At 36.7% G+C, this 17,607-nt stretch overlaps 1 protein-coding gene across 4 annotated transcripts in view; it reads right to left on the minus strand.

Annotated features, from left to right (window-relative positions):
* The window catches only part of VCL (vinculin), a 108,796-nt gene that overhangs the window by 19,244 nt on the left and 71,945 nt on the right, over positions 1-17,607 (minus strand). For 2 of the 4 annotated variants that reach the window (XM_043476491.1, XM_043476493.1), the window contains exons 7-13: positions 12,012-12,105; positions 10,891-11,038; positions 7,417-7,570; positions 6,551-6,726; positions 4,309-4,499; positions 2,897-3,096; positions 1,492-1,620 (exon numbers count right to left, since the gene is read on the minus strand). In XM_043476491.1, the coding sequence (XP_043332426.1) occupies positions 1,492-1,620; positions 2,897-3,096; positions 4,309-4,499; positions 6,551-6,726; positions 7,417-7,570; positions 10,891-11,038; positions 12,012-12,105 (1,092 nt within the window). The remainder of the gene's footprint in view (positions 1-1,491; positions 1,621-2,896; positions 3,097-4,308; positions 4,500-6,550; positions 6,727-7,416; positions 7,571-10,890; positions 11,039-12,011; positions 12,106-17,607) is intronic. The other 2 variants (XM_043476492.1, XM_043476494.1) reach the window with 1 other exon arrangement.

Consider the following 17,607-nt stretch of genomic DNA (forward strand, 5'->3'; position numbering starts at 1 on the left):
CTGCCCACCTGTTCTACACTGTCTTGGGTGCCCGACCCAACTCCTTCTCCTTCACTGCCAGTACTACAGAGTCTAGAAAATCAAATACTTGATTTCCTAGATTCCTTTGCAGTGAGGTAGCCTCGTGACAGAGTTCCAGTCAATGACATATACACAAAGGTCTCCTGGAGGATTTCTGGGAGAGTGTTTACTTTCATTTATTCAGTGCCAGTGATGTGCCAAGAATTGTGCCAAGAAATGGGAATAAGGTAATGACAAAACAAAATCCCTGCCCACATGGAGCTTTCATGCTAACATGAGGGAAACATACAAAGGAAAATGAGGTAAATACGCAAGTGTTGATAAACACAAAGGAGAAACAGGATGTGGAGACAAGGAAATTCCTTGGGCTGGGGTTGTCTCTTAGGTGGTGACCCCAAAGTGATGTTTCAGTAGACACCTGAAGAAAGTGAGTGAACAGTATTTGCAGTTATCTGTGGAAGGACCAAGAAGACAAGAGCAAGGGCATCAATATTAGAACATATAAACATAAACAAGAAATACTGGGAATACAACACAAGAAGGTCAATGCAGAGAGAGGAGCATGAGAGGGATAAGAGGTACCAAATGAGGGCAGAGAAGTAGATGGGGGACCATCTCAGATGCAGTGGTGTGACAAAGATGCTGGTATCAACTCACACAAACTCATAAGAGCCAGAAGTGCCCATCTCTTCCCAATTCTGCTTACAGTGACTTCACACTGAACCAGTCATTGTGGGAGTATTTACATCATGAAAGTCAACAAACTTTACAAATCAGAGTCTTTTGCTTTTTGTTTTGTTTTCTCCTCCAGATCTGGTCTACCAGCACATCACTGGCCTTACTGCTCATTGTAAGGACTCAGGCTTCACTCTGGGACAGAGAGGAGTAATCTGAAGGGTTTGAGTAAAAGAATGACATCAAATGTCTTAAAAAAATTGTCCTGACTTCCATGTCAAGAATAAACTGTCCTAAGGACACACTGAAGGGACAGTTATGACTAGAGGGACTACTATGCCGGTTATGACTGGGGTGACCCCAGTCCTCATTTCTTACTGCCTTGAACATAATGCCCAGGGCTACATCAGCCATCTCTATCAGGAAAGATCATGAAAATCACAGGGATGCCAGCTTTTAAGGTGTCAAGCTGCTGAATCAATGCCAAGGCTACCTAGCTCCCTGTTTCTTGTTATGTGATAAAAATAAAACCCATTGTTTTCATATCTGATGGTCAGGTCTTCCACTACTTTCAAGTGAAGACATGGCCTAAAGAGATTCCTAGCTGAAATACGTGGTGACTGAAATAAGAAGTGGCAAGGCCATCCTTCCCTCTTCTACCCTTCATCCACAATTTCCCAACCACCCCGATGTACACTGTAGTCACATTTTACCTTCACACATGCATACACACACACACACACACACACACACACAGATGGCCAATAGAAGAAATGGAAGACCTCAGACACCCACCTCTTCCCTATTGGGTGCATCAGGAGGAGCAGTGGCTGCCACTGCCAACAGCTTGATGGGAGTTGTGGTATCACTGAAAACATCTGACACCTCCTGAGTCATGGCCTCCTGCATTCGGGCTTTCAGATCCTTAAAAACATTGTTTACAAATGAAATTTTCCATAAATATCCAAAAAGCACATCTGCCACTGTCCTCTCTTCCCATTCATTCATTCAGTGTTTCTTTCAATGTTATCAACTGTGAGTATTAACTGAACAAAGCACTGAGCTAGCATAAAACAGGTATAAGAAGTGAATCTTGCCCTCTAAGTGATTAAGGACATAACCCACATTGCCCTAGAGACTGTTCCACCCAAGCAAGAAATCTTACTTCATTTCTTGATGGCCTCTAAGAAATAATACTAAGAATCACAGGGTTGAGCCCAAAGAAGACCATGAAATGAGATAATCCCTCACCAGTCCCAGGGCTGGAGAGGCCTGATATGATCTCAGTAACTGTAAGATACTATGGATACAGTGTCAAATTTCTTATATTACTTTAATTAATTAATTAATTAATTTCATATATTTAGAGGAAAGAAATCAATAATGGATTTTTTTGGATACATGATATTTCAAATAAATTTCAAGAAAAACTCAATAACTAATATATGTATCCGTTTTCTAACATGGATCGAAAGAAGAGAATTCTCAGAAGTCATGAAAAAAACTCCTTTTCATAATTCACATTTAGTCCGACCTAAGGTTTTTCTTTGCTCCTTAGTTGCACCACAAGGCATATGGAACTTCTCTGACCAGCGGGACCCGGGATTGAACCCATGGTCCTTGCAGTGGAAGTGTGGAGTCTTAACCACTGGACCACCAGGGAAGTTCCAATCCAAGTCTTAGAATAGATTTATACTCAAAAAAGTCTCAGTCACCTCCACTGTTTCTCAAAATGGGTGGCATGCACTGGCTGGTGATATCTAAGAAGATTTTAGGTGTTATACAGAAAAATGTTTTTATTTTAATAATTGTTTCTTTTATAGAATATTATAAAAAATATAACTAGCTCATCAAGCTCCTGACTTCAAAATTATTATAAACTTTTCTTTTAAATAAATGTAAGTTTAAAAAAGGAGTCCATTTTAAGAAAAAAAGCTGGCTGACTAAACAAGTGTAAGTGAGACGTGGTAGAGCAGATATGAAAGAGCTCTTGTATTTCTTGGGAAACACAATTTTAATTGCTATCACACACTGATAAGCTTTTTCCTAATAAACTCTGGATTTTCTTATATTCTTGATCACATCTTTTTCACTTTCCCTAGACTCAGGAAATTATGCATTTTAAAAACTCTCTCCCTCCCTAGCTTTTCAATTACAGTTAAGCATAAGAAACGCAAGGATACATGCTCCCAAGCTCTACCTTTAAGGAGTCTTGGAGCTGAGACGCAAGAGCTCTCGCCTGAGGGCTCTCCCCTTCCCCTCTGGCAGCCAGGTCAGCCAGCTGGGCCGTCAGCTGGTCCACTCGGTCACACTTTGCAAGAAGGTCCTGGCGATAAGGCCCCATCATGACATTAGCCAGACGATGCCCTTCGGCCACCAGCCCTCGGATGGCAGCCTGACCTGTACCAGGAGGGAAAACACTGTCACTCACATGGATATGGAGAGGCCAATCACTGTGCCATTCTGGCAAGGATTTCTATTTTTAATAGTAACATTTAGTGATGTGGTTTTTTTCCCCCACTAATAAGACAAAAAAATTTGAGAAATGTAAAAAAATATAAACCACCCTTAATCCCATCTCTCACAGACTGATATATTTGAACATTTCCTTCCAGTTTTTTTTAATGCATTGCATGTTCCTCTATATACATACATACATTTATCTTTTATAAAACTGGGATAAACTATACATTAACTTTTATCCTGTGCTTCTTTTTATTTAACATGAGCATTTTTCTACATCATTAGATATTATTCAAAATTCACGATCTAAAATTTATGTAATATTTTATCATATGAACCATAATTGTTGGCAATTTACTTATTAAATATTTATGTTGTTTATATACATTCTTGTAACTCCTTAGAAATATCTCTAATTATTTCTTAAAATAAATTCCTATAAGTCAAATTGCTGAGTCAATGGGTATGAACTTTTTTTTTTAAAGCTCTTGACATATAATTCCAAATTGCCATTCAGAAAATTTGTATTTCTCCACCAGTAAATTATACATCTGCCTGATTAGCCAACACTGGATTAATTAAAATAATTAAAAATTTTCCAATGAATACAGCAAATGAAATAAATATATGTTTCAGCTTCAATAGGCTTGCTATCATATGACCTAAATTCTTATAGTTCCACTCCTAAAATATCTCAAAAATCAAAATTTTAGGTTATCAACTCTACAGGTGATTGTGTGATGCAGGAGACTTCACAACTGAAAATAACTTTGGTAGTTAAGTACCTTTTATTTAGTTTTAAAAATTATATTTAACTGTCAACTTTCTAAGGACTGTAATAACAGAAAGAACTATAATAGAATGAAAGTATACATAAACTGGAAATAATTAGCTCAAAGTTTCAATTGCAACCTGAGGACTTTTCTATTTGCCTGCAACAAAATCATTTATTTGCTAATACTTTTGATTAAATCAAAGAAATACTACTGGCTACATTTAGAGATGGAGTCATACTGTGGAATGACTTACTCACCAGTGACTAAAGAGCCCCTCTGTACCTAATCACAGATGACACAGGATCTCTAGCAACAACTTGCTTATCTTCACTGAAATAAATTTAATGAGGGCTAAATGCACTAATAGCCTTACCAACTCCACGGTCATCCACAGTAGGATTATCAATCCACCGCTGCGCTTGCTCAATCTTGCCTTCAAGGTGGACAGCTGCTTTGGCAGGTCTGCTGTTGGCCACAGCCCTGTTTGTTTTAGTCTGTAAGTTCTGTAGGGCTGTGGCCACCTGTTTGGCTAATGCTCGGGCCTCTGGGGAATCTCCTTTTCCTCTGCAGAGAAAAAAAATAGTCACCCTGTCACACCAAGATACTCTTTACATTAAGATGACTTAATTGATAATAGGAATGCTAATGAGATGACAAATTGCTAACGATTATTATTATTAACTTGACTTAAAAGGAAAGGGATTAATCTATTTGGCCCTTAAATAAGAAATTAATACTATAAATTCTAATTGTTTTTCCCAGTTAAGATAGTTAAATATGAGTTTGGTCATTCTGTCTCAACCAAGCTCAACCATTTGGTAAGCTGAGCTCAGTCAGTCATCAATAGATTAGCTGATCCTTCCCTCCAGCCTGCCACCTCAAGAGTATGACTCATTTTATAACTCAAGTCCAGTAGTCATAGAAAAGTAAACCAGGAGAAGTGTATCTGTCTCACTGATAAAACTGCAAATATTAGCCTACCTGACAGAATGACTAATTTAGATATCATCTTAAGAGCTTCTTTATGATTCTAAATTCTTAATACTTTCTCCATTTTTGTAAAGCTGGACAAAAAAGGTAATTATAAATGCATATATTAGATATATATTATAAGTAAAGATGGCATGTGACCAAACATGAAGGTCTGCTGTTATCAGTGTCATCATTAATTCTCTCTTCATTAAGAAACATTAATGAGTGCTTGCTATGTAAACGGACTTGTGTTTAGATCCTGAGAACACAGTTTCCTACTCTGTGTATTTTTACATCTAGTAAAAATGTAAGCAGACTGTACTAACAACCTAATATTAATAAACAGATACCTGAATTTGTAGACATTGTATTTTGTGTGTGTGGGTGCTCAGTTGTTTCAGTAGTGTCTGACTCTTTGAGACGCTATGGACTGTAGCCCACCAGGCTCCTCTCTCCTTGGGATTCTCCAGGCAAGAATACTAGAGTGGGTTGCCCTGCCATCCTCCAGGTCATCTTCCTGACCCAGGGATCGAGCCCACATCTCTTATGTCTCATGCACTGATAGGCGGGTTCTTTACCACTAGCACTACCTGGGAAACCCACTCTATTTTACAATTGTCTAGTTATACACTTTCCCACCTACATAATTTAAGATTTGGGGTATAAAGCAGTGACCCCCAATTGATTGAGCTTGATACCAAATCAAATCTCAGCTATTACATAAGCTGCTCTCACCACAACCTCCTGCCTAAAGTATGTCTACCCTGCTCTCGCTCATTTCTATTTCATAGTCTGAGGCAGGAGTTTGCTTTCTTAGCCAATATTGCTGTCTTAGCCAATGTAAGATCTGAAAGAACTCTAAAGTACCTCTTTGAGAAAAAGATAGGCACTCTCCCATGGAAGAACAGGAACTGAAACATACAAGTTAAATGAAACACAGAAAAATAGGAACTGAAGTATTCAAGTACCTTGAATCTCTCAAGATACTTGACTATGGTTATCCCTGGAGAAGTGGCTAGAGGACTGAGGTGGGAGAGAGAATCAACTCTTAACTTTTGCCATTGTACGCTTCCTTAATGTTGTTTTAGCATGTGATGCAATTGCTTTCTTTAAGACAGAAAAATATCATTCAAAAGGAGACAGCAACACCTTTTTTCAATATAATCAAATAAGGCTAAGAAGGCCTTATCTGTCTCACTGACTAAAAAAAAAAATCTTCAAAAGAAGCTGTGGTGAGAATATCATATTTAAGGATCTTTTATAATTGCTACATAAAAAATACACTGCTTAGGAAGGAAGAAAATATTTTCTTATGTCTCCTCAATCCCACCCCACACACACCTATCTTTTCACAGCTAACCACAAGTTATTTTCCTCATATGCCTGGGAAACAGAAAAGTCACAAATATGGTGTAGCAGGATGTCCTAAGAAATTTAAAAAACAGATCCCAAAAAAGGTGTTCTTAGTATCCTAACTTAAATAATTAATTTAAAACCATCTGCCCTTACCACGTCACACAGAATCAATGAGAATACAGTAGAAGAGCATCATATGTGCATTTAACTTATAAAATTCAACTAGGTATGTACTTAGGGGGGAAAAGGGAGGAATTAAAGCATAATTTAATTGATTAAATACATACTGTCTTCGTAGATCTGCTAACTTAGAAGTCAGAGCAGATATTTCTCCAAGAGAACGCAGAATGTCATCTCTCTCTTTAGGATCATCACATAATTCTGCTATTTTCCGAGCTTCAGCCAAAGCCCCTCGAATCTGTTCTTCTCCTTCTGGCCCACCATTTGGATCTGCAAGCCAATTCTACACACATAGAAATGAAAAATAAGCACACTGTGATTTACTCATGAACCAATTTTATTCAACTTAACAAGGGCATCAGAAATATTTCAAAAATAATCACAAGGCATATCAGCAATAATGCTAGTCCTTATTATTTTACACTGGTTCTTGCTAAAGTAAAATCAAATCAATCCGTCTTTTTAAAATTGACTTTCTTCATTCTCATCAGGATAAAACATCTTCATGAGTTTTATCTTATCTTTGAATTAATCATACCTTATTAATTCTTCAGTTTCTTAAATATTTTTCTTCATGAAATGCTTGAAAATCATTTTACAGTAGAGTAGTATCAAAAACTTTTAACCCTTTAACATTGCTATGATCAAATATAGTTGTAAATTCTAAGATGAAGAACAGGTTTAACATACTGTAATCCCCATCAGGAACTAGGAAAATGGTACTCAGAACACTTATTTTTAACTAACTGAAGGATTCAAAATTAAGATCTCCATTTCAAAATATAGATAAACATTAGTCTTAAGCCTGTGGTAGTGGAAACATGTTAACAATGACAACTGCTGGGAATTAGTCATCACTTAGAAACACCCATCATCCACCCACAGAAAATTGGGGGGAGGGAGATACAGGATATTATGGAACATTTCTCTTTGTCTTTTATTTCCCACCCCTCCTGAAAATCACCATTGCTACCTGAGCAGCATCGATCTTCTTTGCAATGCTCTGCTTTGAGTTGGTCATGGCTTCCAGCTTGCGGGCTGCATTTTCCACTTTTGCTGTGAGCACATCCAGACCCTGAGACACTTGCTGGGCTTTCTGCATGGCCACTGGTGAGGCTCCTTGTCCCCTACTCAGACAGACAGATGTGTTGCTGTTGTACTCTCTCAAAATCTTAATGGCAAAATAATACTGAAAGCACAATGTATATCATTTTGCTAACATACTTGTCCTTTTTCCTTTTTTCCACTAAATCTGGGATAACACAAGGAAACAGAGAGAAACAAAGCAAAACAGCCAAACCATCTTAAAACCAGTAGCAGGGACTATTTTGGCAGTTCAGTGGTTAAGACTGAGTTTCCACTGCAACGAGCATGAGTTTGATCCCTGGTTAAAGTATTAAGACCCTATATGTCGTGCAGCACGGTCAAAACAAAACAAAAAAGAAAAAAACAATATCATACAGAAGCTTTAAGGAACTGCATAACCACTTTAAGACTAGACCTGCAAATTTTGATAATTATAATTTTCCTCTTGGTGGTGATTACATAACCGAACCTAATCTTTAGAGGGGCAAATGCACTTGTGATCTTATTGCTATGGAAGGTTTGTTACCACAGTAGGTATGCTTTAGAAATAAACAGCCCATTAGATTGTCTTGTTTATGGGCAAATATACACTGAAAATGTTTCAGGAGGCAGCATGCATAGTGTTACTGAAAGCACACCGCACCAGGACCGAGAAGATCTGTGTTCAAATCCTGGCTCCAGTACCTGTGGAACCTTATGATGTTTAACTTCTTTGGGCTTCAGTTTTCTAACTTAGAAAACGAAGAGTGGGTAGGTAACAATACTTTCCCTGCTTATCAAACAGAGTGGTGCCAAACAAAAAGAAATAGTTGAAAACAGTTTGGCAATAAACCAATACACATATATAACTATTATTACTACAGAATTGTCATTATTATAACCTAATGGTAATCTTAAATATCCATTCCTATGCATTCTGTAAGTATCAAAAGCAGTTAGTACTGAGGGAAAAGGGCATGGAGTGACAAGTTCTCACCAAGTTCCTAAAGAACTAATTTCTTTATTTTCCTCTCTCAGAAGTGGTATGCTACTACTACAAAAAATGATGCAAGTTAGTGGAAACTTGTTTTCCCTTTGTAAGAGACTTCCCAAGTCATAAGAAAGTAAGATATGCCATCTTTTTAGATTCATATGTTTTAGTCCACCCAGCCTGGTAAATTCAATGATAGTGAGTGACAACTCCATCATTTGGTCCAATAGCATGGCTGATCATAACCTGAGCTTCTGATTTTAGGATAACCTCCAAAAATCTTTGCTTCCTTTAATGATAGTATGGATTATGGACTTATCATTCATCTATCTAACCTCTTTTTAAACTTATGTTTCTCATGTATACCAATATTTGAGATAGTAAACTCAATAATATTTATTGCCAATAATATTTGTATATAAATATAGACACATGTTTTACTTATGCTTGACATCTCTGTTTTATGGCAAAGGAGTCTGAGACTTTTGGAAAGATACTTTTTATGTTTGTTTTCTTTTTTTTTTACTTTTTATGTTTTAACTTGCTTTTTTCTTTCAAATCTAATAATTCGTGATGAGGAACCTTGTTTGTGTAAGAGTGTGAAAAAGTAAAAATATTTACGGGCTACATAATTTTTCATTCAAAAGAAAAAGTTTATTGAGTCCCATGGAGAGGAAAATATACATTTACAATCCTAGGTTACTGAAAAAAAGAATACCAAAGAGGAAACTTACTGAGTTTCAGCCGCTAAACTGTTAGAAAGTCAGGCATATCTAAGAAAGGATAACAGGGAGACAGCTTTGCAATCTTTCACTGTGAAAGGAGATTGCAGGCGCCAGTGTGAAGCAGACTCACTGGGCTCCTCACTGCTTCAACCTTTTCTCTTCATAGATTTATGGTCAATCCTGTATAGCCAACTGCCTCGTTCTCTTGTTCAGATTCATCTTTCTCTAAGTACATACAACTGTGTACTTGAGAATTCCAACTGAAAGCTGTCTACCACACTGTGAAAAGGCTGCAGACAAAAGAGGCAGCAGTGAGAAATCAGAAGAGCCAAGAATCTTGTCAAAACGACATTGGCATTTCTCCGAATGGGAACAGAACTTCTTTTTGTCCTTTCTGTGAAGTTCCTGTCAGGCTCATGACAGAGGAGACTGCTTCACAGCAGGAGAATAGGCCCACTGCACTCAATGAGATCACATTTATTTATGCAGTTTCTTCTCTCCTTCAAGGTAAAGACTCTTACCCTGAAGCCCATGGAGCTTCCAGGGCTACAGTGAATCCATGAACTTCTGGAAATTATACATAATATTATATAAGCATGTTTATATGCATCTTTTTTAGGTAGAGATTAATAGTTTTCATCAAATTATAAAAATGACCTTGGTCCGAAACAGGTTAGGAACCAATCCTTAAGAGCTGTATTTAGGACTTCCCTGGTCGTCCAGTGGTTAAGACTCTGTAATGCAGGGGACACAGGTTCAATCCTTGATTGGGAAACAAAGATCCCACATGCCACACGGCATGGCCAAAGAAAAAAAGGAACTATATTCTGAATTCCGTTATGTTAATACGTTTGAGGCCATGTGTAATGGTGTGCAACACATCAAGGAGTGTTCCTGAGGTCTTAGTTTGAAGGGAGATTCTATATTCCAATTACCTCGAGATGTGTCCTGACAATCTAGAAGCAAAATTAAACTTTATCTATACCTCAATTTTCTCAATATCCATAGTATAAAATTTCATAAAAATTGAAGATCTTTTAGAACTTCATTAACTATATGTATGAGTTCAAAACAAACCTATTATACTGAGTTTTCTTATTAGCAAACTCTATATAGTTTGGGGGAATGGAGGTGGATTCTAAAAGCCAAAACTTGAAGTGGCTAAGAGATAGATAAAAGAACTATAAAACTAAATGAATAATGATCAAATAGAAACTCAGTTCAGTTCAGTCGCTCAGTCGTGTCCAACTCTTTGCAACCCCAAAACAGAGCCTAGATATGACCAACACAGAGGATAATCTATCTAACTGATTTTTTAAATGGCATGTGAAATCATTCCAATTTATGTTTCTTATTCTTGCCATCATCCTTCATAAAAGATATCTATCCGCTATACCTTGTTTTTCATAAGCCTATGACTAGAAACTAAAAAAACATATTTCTATTTCAACTTCAACTTCACTACAAGGCATCTACACATTTTAAAAGTTCATCAAAAGGAAAATTCACTCCAATCCCAAAGAATTCATAGAATATAATACCTGTGTTATCTATCAGCCAAAGAGAACTCAGTAAAATTCACAGAAACTTGCTTCTGAATCACTCCATCAGAAGCAAGATCCCAATTGTTAGCACCAGTGCTCTGGTGAGAGCAGAGGAACTTTACCTGGCTCGGAGGTCAGCCACCTGGTCAGTCATCTGCCCTAGCATCTTGCAGGTTCCCAAGATCTCCCTGCGTTCTTTGCCTGCACAGAGTTCACCAACTTTTCCAGCTTCATCTAAGATCTGCCTGATGGCCTGTTCACCAGCATCACCTAAAATAAAGAGATATTCAAGGGAGTGCCCTGATGGCCTAGTGGTTAGGATGTTGGGCTTTCACTGCCTTGGCCTGAGTTCAATCCCTGGCTGGGGAACTGAGATCCCAAAAGCCAGGGGCAGCCAGAAGGAAAAAAAGAGAGAGAGAGAGAGATTCAGTATCTACATTATAGATCTATTAATTATTTAGAGAGGATGCTTTACAAGTCATTTCATTCATGAAGAAAAGGATGATTTTAAATGACTAGTGAGTAGAAGGCAATACATCTGATAGTTAACAGCCAAGCAGTGCCCTTAAACCGTAGAGTGAGGTTTCAACCACAGAGACTGCTGAAAAAGATCCTTGGAACCATAAACAGCTGGAGATAATAAGCAGCTTGTGGTAAGCATACGGATGAGATGAAAGTAGGCTCTAACAATTTAATAGTACTTAACACCTCCAAACTCTATTAGGCTTTATACATTCATTCAAATATTAATCTAAAACTGAATAAATATTAGATTAGGAAATCCATAAAGCCTAGCTCAATACCTATTTGGGTCTTATCTTTATACAAGTCAACTTTGCTTCCCAATTCTTATTAGCATCATCATTTCATCTGCTTAATTAAGTATTCTGTTGGCATAAATGGAAATCTGCCCAATGGGAACTAGAAGAGAAGAGCTTTTATTCAAAATAATTACCTTTCTGATTCAGGGAAAGGGTGAACCAATAATCTGGCAAAGAATGCCCAGTTCACTTTGGTTTATTCCTCTGTGATGAGAGGTTATTAATTCATGCCCTTCACCCTTTTAAGGACCAGACATGCTTCAATCAGTCAAAACTATCAGAGAATCGCATATGCCCCTAAATGTTGCAGTAGTTATCTCAGAATTATGAGATTATGGAATAAATTCTTTTTTTTTTTTTTTCTTTTTGCCTGGTTTTAGCTTTTTGATGTATCTATCAGAAAAGTAAAACCAGAGGGTTACCTGGGGAGGCATTGGGATCACGGAGCCAACCTTTAGCCTGGTTCAGTTTGGAGTCTATGGAGGCCAATGCTCTCTTCATGGCTTCAGTGTCCTTTTGAAGAAAAGTATCAATTATTTTCTTTGCAAAAACTGAGATACCATGATACAAAGTAAGACAGAGAAGAAGTTAACACCATTAACATACAATAGCTACAGTAGTCCTACAACAGCCTTAAAAATATTCTCATCACACCATAATGCTTATTTCTGTCAGAATGCAACATCTTGCATGCAAATCTTCAGTTAATTCTATTTTCTGGTCTCCCTATTGATTAACTATGAAAACTGGTAAAACTGCTCAAGTCAAAGCAGTTTAATATCGTCAGCAGGAAAAAGCCCTTTTGTCACATGCCTCATTATCAGCCTTTCTACTAGTCAACATTCAGATCCTGCAGCCCCGCCAAAGCCTTCCTGGCTTTAGAGAAGCCTCATTAGAATGTGGTGCCACAAATCACAGTTTCTCTTACATCTTGTTTTGAAATATACACACTGGATGATATTTCAATATGTTTAATTAACCCGAGGAACCTGAAATTACTGGTTAGAAGAAAACTGAAAATTTTACTCTAGCAATTTAGTTTTAATTCCACAAATAAACTACTGAATGTATCACAAGAAAGAAATACATTCAGCCTTCTCTGCCACTCCTCATCCTTAGTGCCCTTACCATCCCTAATCTGGAAGAAGAGGCAGGATAGAATAAGGGGGTCTCAATCTATTGTTTACAATCAGGATTCATAGTGACTAGCATAAAACCTCCCAGGATATACCATGAGAAGTCTAAACAGACTAATCACTTTTAAAATATACACATATTTTAATAGGGTTTTTTAAGCAAATAAAAATACAGAAAACAATATAACAAATATGTATGAACCCATTCTCACAACTGAACAACTGGCCATCTCTTAAGTCTCTAACACCTTAAAAGTCAGTCTCTCTCTCTTTTATTAACATTCAGGGAACTAGCTGTTACAGAGCCCATCCATCAAAGTACAGAGTTACCCTCTGAAGCTCTAGGGAATGTCTTAAATCCCCACCTTTTTTCAATTTCCACTGTTGTAAATTGGGGTTCTTAAAGGTGTGGTGCCATCAGTTTTCCACTTGGGGGCACTAGGAGCATCCCCACTTTAAATGCAAACAAAACCCAGCACTAGCACCAATAAGTACAGGGAGCATTCATAATTAGGCTTAGGGTTTCAGCAGCCTGACTCCAGCTTTTCCAAAGTACTCAGTCAAATTATAGAACTCTCAGCTTTGGATTCCCTCTTTCCCCATCTAAACAGATACAGACCGTTCTCCTGTTATAAACTTGTCTACCTCAGGCTCTAAATACAAATTCTCATCCACAGCAACTAAAAAGAAGTGAACCAAATTACTGAAAAAATGGAAATAAAATATTTTTATTATTGAGGTGTATGAAATTATGATAGCTATCTATCAACAAAAGACTGAGTCGTAGGAGGATCTATTTTAAAATCCATTTGTATTTAGTGCAAGTAGACAAGTGGCATTTAAGTGCTTTGATTCTCAAATATTTGTTCCTCCTCCATCTTGTTCTAATCACTCTGTACAGCAAACCTTGCCTTCAAAAGTCAACTTTAATTCCAAATTAGCAAGGCCCAAATTAATATTGTTTTAAAGAAAGTCTCAGGCAATACCCATCCTTAGAGTTAGATAGCCTTCAGGGTCTAATACAAGTTATAGGACTTTGTCTAGATACAGATTTTTTAAAAATTCACAATCTCTCACCTAGGAAATACTGTGCACATGCTGAAGAGGAAAAACTGAAGTCATGTAAAAATACTTAATTTAAAATCTCTTAATAACCATTTCTCTAATATACATATATAATCAGTGAAAAACTCAATAGATATTTATTATATTTCAGAATCTAAATTTAAGAAGAAACAAAGATCAGAAGTTTTCTAGGGTCTACTCTAGCATTAATAGCTATTCGTTAGGAAACTAACCTTAATTGAGCATTTCTTGCATGTTAGGTTCTACTTTAGCCATTTTTTCCCTCATTGCTTCATTTAACTTCAATTTTAAATTAAGGGGCTCAGTCCTAGAAGCCCCATTTGATCTCAAATCTCATTATTTTCTGTTAGATGAAATTCAAGAATTTTTTTTCTTTTACCAAAGAGAGTTGTCAAAGATTCCACTAACCTTTTACAGTAGTCAGCAAATCTTTTGCTTTACCAATTTTGGATTGGTTAATACTGCCACTGCCCAGAAAATTAGCTCTATAAATCAAATTCATAATTCTTACTAACCTAAATAACTGCTTTTACTCACCACTGCCCAAAAATGATTTGAAACCCAATAGAAAAACCAGTTTTGCTCAGCATTCAGTATTCTCAAAAGTCACTGTTTTTTCTCTCACTATAAAGGATGGCTAACACACTTCAAGGAAAGAATCTGACTCTAAGGATGTGACTAATTTGGTCCTGAGGAGATGTGACAATATGAAGAAGTTAACATTATTTCTTATAATTACTATCATTTTCTCCTAAAAAGAATCAATGGCAAATATGCAATGAAGATGCATTTTTAAACTGGGAAATTGAATTAGTTAGCAAAATTTTTAACAGAATAAATTTTAGACAATTTTGGAGATTTAAAACAGTCACTGGGAAGACCACATTAAATTCTTTCTGGAATAAGATGAGTTGTAAATAGCCATTTAAACACAATACATTTAAATGTCATATCTATTGGGGTGACCAAAAAGTTTGTTTGAGTACCCAACAAACTTTTTGACCAACCACATTAAAAGCAAAAATGTCTATAGGAACAAACATTTTGGTGTCCTAAGAATGTCATAAGAATTTCTTTTGAAGGGGAGTGTTTATTATGGAAGTAACAGAATTCTGACATAAGCAACAATAGAAGTATACTAACACTAGATATAATATAAACAAATTCAACTAGGACTAAGAAGCAATTTTGAGATATTTATAAAGGATGACAATAACCATAACTCTGCGGCCAACTACATTATGTACCACAGAGCTTTTAGTTAAACCTTGCCGTGTAGGTCTAAGTACCCAGAGTACACTCTGGATATGAAATAGAAGAGAAAAAAACTGCACCTTCACTAAGTACTTTTCTCTATAATATCTAAAATGTGGGAAAGAGACGAGTCTTCACTAAGCTCTTCTCTGTTTGTTGTTGTTGTTGGGTTTTTTTTTTTTTTTAAGTGAATATAAAAAAGAGCAGATACAGTTGTGCAGCTCTGGGGACAGCTGGCAGGGTTCTGGCCCCTCCTGCTCTGGTTCCTTTTATTGTAAAACTCTCAGGAGTTCAGGTTTTAAATGAAAAGAAACACAGCTCTTTGAAACTCTGCCACACATACTGAAAGTCAGAAGGACAACCTAAAAGACTTCTTTTTCCATGCTTTTCCAGGAACTGAAACACTTCTGAAATTTAATACAGAGTTAGACCTAAAGAACACTGAATAATATTAATACCAAGAACCACTGAGTTCCTCCCACAAACAGCCAAGAGGAAGTGTGGCAGGGAAAGTGAGTTCCTGCAATCCCATGCTCTTGAAAATTTCAAATATGGGACTAAGGACCCCCTCTCATTCACTGCCCAACCTACCCTCCTGTTTCCACTAACACCTCCTGTCCCCACCCTTCCCACTCCATTCCATTTCTGACCACATTTCTAACTCCAAATCCATATTTTAAACAAAGATGTTTTTGGAAAGTTAAATTGGGCAGTAACACAAAATCTTGTAAACTACATTTACCCATGGAGAGAAAGTTATCTGTCCCTGAACCTCCAGGCAAGCCTCCCAGGCATCAGTTCTTCATCTCTAAGAATACCTTCTCAGTGCTACAATTCTGCACCACCTATGTGCACACAATCAGTTGTATCAACTAAACGAGCACTTGGATCAGAAGGGAAATGTCAATTTAACATGGTGGGCTTTTCTCCTTTGGTTGGGGGAGAGGGTAAGATATATAAACGCTTAAATTAACTATTTATCTCAGACTCTAAGAGATAAATCCTTTGTTGTGTTAGCTGCATACTAGAATACTAATATTGCATCACATTATAAGACTCATAAAAAGCTCATATATAACCTTATTTTTTCAAAATTGAAATAAAAATCAACACTTAAACCCCAATGGTCTGCAGCAAGGAAAAGTATTATAGGAGCATATGTTCTAAGCGGTATTTCCTTCTTTGGTACTCTAATCTGCACAAAGACATCTGAGTCACTCACTACCATTTACCCACCACCAACCTAGGCCTACAGTGGGAGGAGATACACCACAGGGACAAATTCTGAATAACTGACTCAGGGTGCAGTTACAGGAACACCTCATAGGGTTCAAAAATTCTCAGTAATGAAACGTTTTTAAAATTTTTCTCACTTCCTTTTTATTCTCAACATGCATCAAAATACAAGTAATATAAACACCAAAAAAAGATTAATATATGTTGCTAAATTTACAAAGGGTAAAATGTCAATTCTGTTTAATCTCTACATTTTTTTTGTCTCATAATGTATTCTCAGGAAAAATGCTAAACTAGTTTTTAATAATTATTATGATTGTTGATTTGAGGGGAAATTTTTTATTTTCAAAATAAAAGGAAGAGTTTAAAGTCAAAGTACTTTTAAATTTGTAAATCTGCCATCTGCATGTAGGTATAAAACATAAAATAGTCAGCTATTGCATTGCCTCTTTAAAATCTTAATTTATTTGGCAAGACGCACTTTTACCAAGAATTTTTTCCACTTACTTTCTTCCCCCACTTTTCTAGAGGAATCATCACTTTCCAGGAGAAAACTGCACCAATAGGGAGGCATGAAACAAGTATGGTAAGACAAAGTTAATTCTTTATTGGTAGGGGGTGAGAGGAGGTAAAAATATTGCATGTATTAAACAGAATGGGAACCCAGGGGTCACAGACAGACACAGGGTCTGATTAATTCACTGCTTACAGGTGAGCAATGAAAGATGCATAATGCTACTGAACTGAAAAATAATTAAAACCCTAGTTACCTATTTCCATTTTCAGGGTAAAATTTTTTTCTAAATATTCTTGCAACTAATAAAAACAATTACTCTTAGGGGGTAAGGGAGATAGAGTGGAAAGGGATTGGAATGAGAGTCAGCTATGTCATATATATCTTTTTATAGCATTTTGATTTTTGAATCAGGTAAATGTATAACAAAAGCAAAAGGAAGTTAAAAAATAAATATTCATTGCTCATTCTGACGTCATTTTGTACTTAAGCTTCTTTTGGCTGAGCTAATTTTATTTATTTCCTTTTATTCTGATAGTTTTACAGTATCCTAACAGTCTGATTCCTTCCAGATCAGCATAAAACTGAGATGGCTATTAGACTGTACACAGTGGGAACCAGGTCTATGTCCCTTGTATATGCCCCCAAGTGCCTAATCTTCCTCCTGAAAACCTCAACTGACCACGGTTTTGGTTTTGGTCTTTAAAGAAGCAGCTCTCAGACTTTCACAAAGTAAAGCTGTGACTTATTTACTAATTGATGGATGACTTTTCCCCTCTGAAAATAGAAACA

This window comes from Cervus canadensis, chromosome 8 (genome assembly GCF_019320065.1).
Source record: "Cervus canadensis isolate Bull #8, Minnesota chromosome 8, ASM1932006v1, whole genome shotgun sequence".
Lineage (NCBI taxonomy): Eukaryota > Metazoa > Chordata > Mammalia > Artiodactyla > Cervidae > Cervus > Cervus canadensis.